Source organism: Meleagris gallopavo, chromosome 6 (assembly GCF_000146605.3).
Source record: "Meleagris gallopavo isolate NT-WF06-2002-E0010 breed Aviagen turkey brand Nicholas breeding stock chromosome 6, Turkey_5.1, whole genome shotgun sequence".
Lineage (NCBI taxonomy): Eukaryota > Metazoa > Chordata > Aves > Galliformes > Phasianidae > Meleagris > Meleagris gallopavo.
The window spans coordinates 42,480,747-42,490,627 of NC_015016.2; the positions used below are offsets into that span (position 1 = coordinate 42,480,747).

Consider the following 9,881-nt stretch of genomic DNA (forward strand, 5'->3'; position numbering starts at 1 on the left):
TTTTGTTGGTTTGTTAGTTTGTTTTTAAGGGTTGAGTATCCATTATTCTCATTAATGGGGCAGTTCAATGTTGTCAACCACAGAACATAAGCTACTTTCAGTCAGATGTAATAAGGCTAAACCTCATCCAAACCCTTCAGCTTCCCTTTCCGTTTGCAAAAATTGGCTTTATTCTATGAAATTGTTCAGAAATAACAGTGTTCTTAGTTTTTATATTAATATGGATATAAATAGTGCCTCCACAGATGTGTACAGTTTTGTCCAGGTGTTTACTTATTGAAGAGTCTAAATAATAACAGCAGGAAAAACACAATATCTAGGAAACATGGACTGAAATAATCAAAGACTAAAGTAATTGAACTTCTTTTTGATCTACAGAAGAAAATATTCAAGAAAAGATATGATTTATTTTAAAATGTGTTGCTACAGGGAGAAAGGGAACAAGCAGTTTTTCATGTACTGAAGATAAAATAACAGTGTGAAAGTCTGTTTGAGTTACTCTTTGGGCAAAGAGTCTTCAATTACAAAAGCAGTCAACACAGGAACGTGTCAGAGGTTGTGAAACTTTATTGTCATGGTCTCTATATAGAGAGGGGTATAGATAACAGCTTTTTAATCTTTTAAGAATAGATGAGAAAAACGTCTGTGTCTAAGGATTTGGAAAAGTTATTTGTTTGGAGTATAAATATGGATTTAGGCCTGTGTTATGGTTACAAATTGGCAGAGAAAGAGTTGTATTCATCTCCATTTCCTTTCTTAGTTATAGTTTCAATGCCAGTCACTGTAGAACAGGCTATTCCCTAGCAACTGCTGATTTTTCCTGGAAAACTTTAATTATCTCAGACAAGGCTTTTAGGCATATTCCCTAAGTTATAATTTGTGAATAAAATCTTTGAAGTTATGCTTGTAATCTTATTTGGGTTGTTTGCTGAGTAATTTTGATTCTTCACAGAAGTTGGTCAAAATGATTAACTTTTGTCTAGGACAAATTGACTGAAAACTTACTTCCTGTTCTTCTTCCTTCATCCAAATTGCCTGGCTGCTTAGGATTTCAAAGTATCCATAAGCTACCACGTTATCTATTTCATTGCTCAGATGAAGTAAGGATACTGCTGTGTCTGCTTTTTGTTGAAGCACCTTGTCAGGTGGTACACAAGATACACTGGATGTTTTGAGAGTAGGCACTTCTTCATGTGGCATTGCTTTTCTGAATCCACTACTTGTCCACTGAAGAATAATTTATGGAAGCAGAAAGATATATTCATAGCTTGTGACTTGATTCTGTATTTGACTTGATTTTCATATTGAGCAGCCACTCTCTTGAAAAGCCTCCTCAGCATTCTTTGTGCCTATCCTATCTATCTATCTATCTATCTATCCTATCTATCCTATCTAACTATCCTAGGTTTCTTGTTAAGAATTCTAACCTAGTTCTAACCTAGAAACAAAATATCTTTGGAAATAAACTGCCTACCAGGACCATTTCTAGCAGTTGTAAATCGTCTTAGCCTTTTGAGTAGTCACCTGCTCTGTTTGTGTGTATGCTGTGAAGGTTATATCTTACCCTTTTGTCTTCTCTGGTAGAGTACTGCGAGGTCCTGTTCCTCTTGTCATGTTGTTAGTGTGTAGAGAGCTGCTCTGGGTGAAGTTGAGGTGAAAACAAAGTCCAGTGTCCAGAGAGAAGAAATTCCTGGCAGTTCCAAAGATGTCTTGTAGCCAAAGTAAACGTATTCAGAACAGAACATCAGATGCATCTTGTGGAGTGATAGAGTCAGAAATCACCGTGACTAAATAAGAAAAGTTATGAAAGTTACAATCCCTTTTTTTTTTTTTTTTTGTCCCACTGTTGAGAAATGTGGTATTAATTGACATGTCAAGTAACTTCCTTACCACCATGTACAGATTGTATCCTAATGATGGCACTGAATATTTCTGACGAAATGAATATGCATGCAGTTTATCTGTATTCAGTCTGTTTGGAACTACATATTTTGTGTGGGCTCAGTAACTTGACAGGGGATTGATTATAAATTCCTGGATTGCAGATCTAGCTAATACCCAGAAGTAGTTTGAAATCTGTATACCACTTGAATGGAGACTCTTCAGCATTTTTGGAATGGTAAAGAAGTTACAGAACAAGGCTATGGTAACGCCATCTAGGAGGGTTAACTTCTTCAGCATAAATTTTTATTAACCTCGGCATGTTTTTTGTTCTTGGAAACTGTAGTATATTTTAAAGCTGTATGAAGTCTGTCTGTTGTTTGTTAGTCTGTTGTTTTAATTTGCTGCCTTTCAGGTACATGTTTCCCTTCACCAAAAAAGAAAAATCAACAAAGCAAAACAAGCCATCCAAGCACTTAACATTCTTCAAGTTGAACTATTGTGAATGTTCTTATTTTGGAGTTAAAAGGACTACTTAATTAAAGTTTGGCATGTATGTAATTGATGTTAATCTTGGGTGCACAAACTGATCTTCCAGTACTTGAGTTTGCTAGGTGCACTGATGGGTTGCTTTGCTTTCAACAGAGTGTGTGTGCATAACGTTACAGGATCAGCCTCATGTACTTCATTTTTAGACATAAATAATGATGTGGAGATCTTTTCAACTAGATGCCTAAAAATCACAAAAACACATCATGAATGTCACATTTGAGTTGTTTTAAGCAGGGTTACTATATATGCTTATAGTAAGAGGTTATCATTGTATAGAAAAACAATAAATTTTGGTACTCTTAGAACTAAGAGATGGATGCATATTTAAATGTATATATTTTTTCAAATAGCATGAATATAGCACAGAGATTTTTTTCCTAATCAGCATTTGCTGTCTGCGCTGTTAAAATGCTAGAAGTTCAATTTGGGGGTGGAGTTATCATGTTGAAGCCATATTAAATAGTTCAGAAGTCTTTTTACATCTGTACTCCATGGTTATGTGAGAAGGAGACCTGAGCCAAAAGAAAGCTAAGAAAATCCTGTCAGAAGGATGTCTGCCTTTTCTGAGGTTTCAGTCTCTCTCTCTCTTTCCAAAGGCAGAATAAATAGAAAGTTTGAAAAGTTCAGGAAGGAAGTTGTTTAAGGAACATGACAGGAGTAACGTTCCTGATATAGACATTTGTATTCTCAGAGGTTTGGAGTAGTCAGACTTATTCCCAAAGACAATGTTTACCAAAATATGTCATTCTCAGGAGGGACCTAAACCACTTTAGGACAGCACTATGCACACATCGTAGAGCTTTTAGTTTACCACCTAACTCTGTTTTGTGTCGGTTGTTAACCTCTGTATCAGATTCAGCATATCCTATATTCTCTCTGTCCTATCAGCCAGGAGATTTTGGTGCAGGTGGCACTGACTATCAGAACATTCACCTTCAATTGCCTGCAGAAAAGAACTCCTCAGAACTTACAGAGCACGTGGAGCTGCTGTCTTGTCCTGTGAATCCAGTTAGATATTGACACAGCTGCACAGAGAAGCTGTGGTGCTCCATCCCTGGAGGCACTCAAGGCCAGGTTGGATGGGGCCCTGCCCACGGCAGGGGATTGGAACTTGGTGGGCTTTAAGCTCCCTTCCAATCCAAGTCATTCCATGATTTATGACCTACTTTTAGGAAAACTCAGCTGTGAATGAGGTTGTTGGCATAGACTGATAAAAGCAAAGTCTGTACCTTATCTCAGATGGTAACACTTTGAGGAAGGAGGTGCCCACCTAATAGTCATTTGTTGGTATTTGCTTCCAAATCCATGTCTAACCAGCCTGTGCTATAAGGAGATGTACAAAGTCTTTGGCTTCCTCTTGCCAAAGCACAAAGAGAGGAGAAAAGATAATCAGGATGGCTTGCTCCAGAGTTGAACTAAAACTTTACTTCTGTGTCAGTCTGGATCAAATCATACTCTGAAGGTTCCTGTTTTTCTTTATTATTTTATTTTATTTTATTTTCTAAAAAAAATTCATTCTTGCATAACCCTGTTTTAGCCCAAACAGATCTTTGTATGAAGTGCAAATACTTACTGGCCGCTGTGAGCTCTCTGTTCCTCACTATTTATCTAACGCAACAGAGAAGGTGAGGTTGGAACCAGTGTTGCAGAAGTTAAAGCCATTTTACCATAGCTATCTCTTACACATCTCCCTCAACTTCAATTTGTCTGACACCTTTTTGTGGATAGATGACACGGGCCACTAGTTTACCTGTTACCTTTCTCTGCATAATCTGGTTTAAAATCCAGATTATATGGTTTTCTGAGGGTTCCCTGACCAGATGATTGTGTCCTAAATGCGTCTTGTTTTTCTTTGCACTGAGCAGATGGCCCATAAACCCTGAGTGTACTCAGAGTGGATCTGAACCTGTAGCCCTGAGCTACAGAAAAATCAACTTTGTGTTTTAAGTAGGGAGGGTTCTATTTTACCAGAAGATGGAGCTCTCTGCAGACAGGTTCTGGATTAGTATCTGGGTTTGATTTTTTTTTTCTTTGGTGTTTGAGAAGATGTCTTTACTGCAGTGTTTGTTCTTATAGGAGAGTCTCTGTGAGCTGTAATGTTTTGCATTTTTTCCCAAATGCCGAAGGATTTATAGAATAAAGCTTAAAAAGGTAAAGCATATTTAATCGCTGCAAGCCAAAACACAATACAGCAGCAATCTAGGGATTAAGTTACATTCTTAATTCAGGGGAGAAGTGTGTGTGCTACTTAGTTTGGGATAATGGACAAAATTATGTGATTTTTCTGTAAATTTTGTTAAACAATTATGTACAGTTTGTTTTTCATGCAGATATGGAACTTGTGAACTGTCTACTTTATGGAAGAGGAGGGCATAAATAAAACAGATTTGTTTTCAGCCACAGTCACGTGAAACAGATTTTCCTAGGATCAAACGCTGTAAAACAGATGGAGGAAGAGTTATTCAGATACAGTCTCTTTTAGCCTCTGGTATTACAGATGTTTACTGGCAATGCTAGCTTTGTACATTGAAAAAAACAGTTTATTCTTAAACCCCAACTGCTGTTTTCTTTATCGCTCCGTGTTACAATTTTTGTTGTGTATGTGAAAATAGAATTATAAAATTACATATGACTTATTCAAAACTTTACACCAATTCAGAATATTGCCATTCTTATGAAAAATTACTGGGATAGGAGTGAATCGTTTTGTTTCTATTTTGTGAACTTTGTTCATTTATAGCAACAGGTTCTCACTCTCTTTGTATTGTGTCCAAAGGATGGAAAATGCAACAGCAGTATGATTCATCCCATTGTTGACTGATGGAGGATGAAGCTGGTACAGAACTTTCTTAGTGGTATTTGCAGATGGAATACATCCTTGGAAATTGATTTTCATTGATTGTTTTGATTTTGCTTCCTCTTACTAGGGTCAAGTGATTTCTCCACTTTTAGCAGCCTTCTCCTATCTCTGACTCATTAATAACAATGAGTCTTGCTTTTGCTAATGCAGCTGCATATCTTCGATGTGCCTGTTTCCAATCTGAGGAGATACCAATGGATATTATGAATGAGGACGATTCACTTACTGTATTACAGCTATGTGCTTCTTTGGGTTGAGCTTGCAATCTAAACTGGCATTGCTTTATTTTGTTCTCTATTCATCATCCAGGGATAACTTTGTTTCTACTTGATTTATGTCACAGTCCTTCGTTTCCTCTAAATAACCAATTTTCTTTCATGTCTAGTTACTTGAGCTTTTTCTCCAGTCTTTGTTTTAACTCTCTACAATATGGAGAGAATCATGATTGCTAGGCTGTGCTCCCTTGTAATAACTTTATAGTGCTCACACTAATCTCTAAAGCAACTGGATTCCTGAAGCATCATAATTACCATCTCTGGAGGTGAAGTAGAGCTTGTTGTTATGTTATGCTGTGCTAACATTTGAGTGTATTAACCTGACACTCCAGTGGTTTTTTTTTAATATCCTTCTTTAATGTACAGCAGTCATTCTGGTACTTATTGTAAGTTAGCTTGAGTCACACGTCATATGCTTAGCCACTTCTGCTTCCACTGTTCACTCTCCCCGTGCTCTGCCCTTCACACACTGCTTATGTGTTCCTAAGGGACTACCAAAGTGTGCACATTACTTTGAGCTGTGATACTTTGTACATAGAAAAGGGAACACAGCCACAATTTAGACTCGCCTTGCTTCTGCTAAGCGTCTCTGGGAGTTCAGGATGGTGTCTGATCTAATTGGTCTGTCTTGTCTGTCCTTTGCAATGTGTTGGATATTTGTGTAGTGTGGTATTAAAATGTGGCTTCCTTGGGGGAATGGCTCGAGAGCATTGGGTAGAAACAAGAGGGAGGGAACTGCACACAGTTTCTATTGCGCATGTCTTTTGACCACTGCTAAGTTTGGATATTAAGAGAACCTATGCAATCATGATATCTTTGATGTAATACTTACCTCTGGGTGTTCTTCAATCGGCTTTTCAGATGCATGGCTCTTAAATTCTCTAGTTATTTTGCAATGACCAAGGCTGCATTATACAGCAGATTAATGCATCCACAGAAGTATCTCTACTAAAAGGAAGGCAATTGGCCAAAATCCATCAGCTTTTAAACTGTGAGCTTCTTTCCCCAGTTAATGATACATTAACGGAGGGAAATCTTTATAGCCACAGTTATGGGGAAAGTGCTTCACTACGCTGCTTAAAAACTGCTGTATTGTGCAGCTGAGGACATACATTCTTAAAGAACCTAAGCACATGCACAGGGGAAATGTCACAGATGCACAGTAGTGGATCCAAAAAATTACCACTTTCCTTACCATGGATATGAGAAGAGAGAAACAGTGCTGTGTGTCCATCCCCTCACTGCCCCAACTTTTTGATCTGTTCCTGTAGCACTAGCAAGCTGGATCCATTACTGAAAAGTGATGGGGATACCTCTTTGTGGATCAATCTCAATGCAGAAGTGCATGAGCATTCAGCAAATTTTAGTGCTCTTTAGCTGCTGGTGTACTAGAGAGTGTTGTTATTTCCTGCCAATGAAAGTTGCTGGTTTAGATAAGGGCTAGCATTTCAAGTGTTGCCTTGTCTAAATCTGTTTTCAGCAAGACTTTTCTGCAATGGTATTGATCATGGGGAAGCTTCAGAAGAGCATTCTAGCACTGGCCTTGGAGTCTTAGATATGTTTGGAGAAAAGTGTGTTATAACACCATAGCACTTGTGTATTTCACTTCTCTTGCATTGATCCTGCCTGAGGTATCTCATCACTTTTTGCATCTGTCTTATCAGTACACAGAAGTTTGTTTTTTGTTTTTTTTATTTTGTTTTGTTTGTTTTTTTCCTGTGTAAAATGCAAAGAATTTGCTTTTTTTTAATTTAGTACCTCATCCTGGGAAGTGCATGTCACAAACCAACTCCACCTTCACCTTCACCACCTGCCGCATTCTGCACCCTTCTGATGAGCTCACACGAGTCACACCAAGGTAAGGGTTTCCCATGATGGCAAAGCCTTCAGCTGTGTCAGAGTTTCCCTGTGAGGAAATGCAAAGTAATGGCATGAGCAAAAGCATTAGCCACACTGGTGAATTACACTCTGAAATTGTTCCTCCTCTTTTCCGTTGCCTCGAGCTGATTTTATTTGAGAGGCACTTGTAATGTTTTAGACAGCCAGTCAAAACAGCTTGAATTTTAGTATCTGCAGTTAAAAATATTGCAGATTCAGAACTAATGTAAGTTTGTTTCCAGTATCCAAAGCTAGCTATCCCAAACTAGCCACAGAAGCTATGCATGAATGATCAGAATGTGGTGTTGACCCAAGTGTGCATCTTCTATCTTGTCTAAAATAAAAAAATGAAGGAGATTTTTCTCTAAAAGGACAAACTGAAATCTGTAGTGTGGGACAAAGAGAGATATGCCAGTAAAGAAACATAGAGGTAGATGCTTCAGTGGTACCCAGGAAGTACATGAGAAATGGAGGAGGAAACACAGTTTAATCAAACCAGGGAGCTGCCTACTCTATCCCTTGGCTAACTGTTGGAAGTAAGTTCTTAGCAGCCAGACTCAAACCAATGGACTGGCTTGATAATAGTAGTTGGTATGTATGGGCAAACCCTTATAGAAGACGCAGAGCTGAGAATTGAGGAGGGGGAGTGAATTTCATACCTAAGAGAGGGCAATTTCCTTCCTTAGCAAATCGGAAGTTAAAGTGTGTTTTTCTGTTTAGAAGGACAATGCCTCATTGCTTTCTCTATCCCTTTCAGCTCCTATGGGGGAGTGTACCCCTGTGTAGGTACCCATTCAGAGATGGTGTGTCTAGACTTGTTTAGACATCAGATGGGCACTGGCCACCTAAGGAACGCATGAGAAGTAAGGGTATTAAATATGAACACCTCTGAGGTGATAAATACATGTAAAGGAAATAGGTGATTAAATGTAACTTTTCTGCTTCCCTTTCCAATTGTAGTGAGCTAATCGTGGCTCATTTTTCTTCATTCTCTCTTGTCTTTCTCCTCAACTCTGCTGCTGAAGAGACCCCTTTATTTGGCTGCAATTCTATTTCATTCTTTTTATTGTTGAATTGCTGTTAACTGTGGTTGTAATAAACTCCCTGATCATGCTGGTTACTAAATCTAACAAATCAGCCATAGCTGACAGCTAAATTCAGTACACTGTCAGGTCACTTGATTACTCCAAAATTCATAACTGGTTCGGGAGGAAAAAGACCAAAATAAACACTGTGATGGTATTCAATGGGCACGTTGAAGGAGCTCCTCCTTACCGACTATAAATGATTCTTCACAGGTCATGTGAGAAGGATGAGGAAACTGCATTATGTCACGTTATGCTGAGAGGAGATGTAGGGCAGACTCTAGGACCCAGCGTGCAGGGGGTGAGCAATGCTGCCTGTGCTGGCAGGGCCATGTGGAAGGAATGCCCGTGTCTGTGGCACCAGCTAACCCCAAGAGTTCAGATACTCTCCTGACTGGTTTCATTTGAACCTGGCCTCTAACCCAGGCTCTGCTCTAACCTGACTAAATTTCAACCAGCTCCAAGAGTTGCTCGTTTGTTTGTTCCTTCTCTCAGTCTAACTCTGGCACTGTCCCTGGGCTCATTTGCTGAGCCTGTTTCTGTGTTGCTCTGCAGTGTTGGTCAGTTTGAAGGGAAAAGTATTTCTTGTTTAAAGTAATATTGAAATGATCGACCAACCAAACAACAACAAAAAAAACCCACCAGCACCTACATAATACCCACTTCCTTTCAGGAATGTATTTTTTTAACTGCACTGTAATGCATACCAGTACTGACAAATGAGTATAGATGCTAATCTAACTACTTCTGATACTGAAATCTGGGGCTGGGGGTGCAGGGAAGCAATTCAAGTGCTGTAGTTTTCATCTCATAACTAGGACATCTTAGAAGCTTCTTGTCTTGAGTTTCCAAAATGCACTTCATCCTGTCCTGCAGGGAGTTAGTCACAGAGTAAGCTCCCTTCCTCTTTCTGCTCCCTCCCTTGTGCTTGTCAAGATTTCTTTTGTTCTTGCATTAGCGGAGATGCATCACAAACTGCAGTTGCAGCTGTAATGATGCAGCTCCAATCAGTGCTTATAACAGGAGCCGTGAGCTAACTCTTTATTTCTGCTCAGCCTTACCTTCAGAGTGTGTGTGTGCGGGTGCATGTGGTCTTAGCTTTGCTGGGAGTCCTCCCCTGCCACTGGCAGTTCTGGCAAAGTGAAGAGGATTCCTAATGACACTTTCCTGTAGCCCAGCTGCTGCCTGTACTGACTGCCACAGCCCACAGGGTGGTGTGAGACGACAAATTTGGGGGCAGCTCAGCAAGGCTGCTTTTTGAATTATGCCATCCTACATATCAATTCTCTCAAAAGTGTTTCACTACATTTTGCAGATAGGAATATGTGGGATTCCTCTTGCTGAATTGTG

At 39.2% G+C, this 9,881-nt stretch overlaps 1 protein-coding gene across 6 annotated transcripts in view; it reads left to right on the forward strand.

The window, feature by feature from the left end:
* Positions 1-9,881, forward strand: part of TRAK1 (trafficking kinesin protein 1) — a 104,118-nt gene that overhangs the window by 88,817 nt on the left and 5,420 nt on the right. For 5 of the 6 annotated variants that reach the window (XM_010712968.3, XM_003207269.4, XM_010712970.3 and 2 more), the window contains one exon: positions 7,324-7,426. In XM_010712968.3, the coding sequence (XP_010711270.1) occupies positions 7,324-7,426 (103 nt within the window). Of the gene's footprint in view, positions 1-7,323; positions 7,427-8,744; positions 8,833-9,881 lie in introns of all 6 variants that reach the window. The other variant, XM_031553970.1, reaches the window with a different exon arrangement.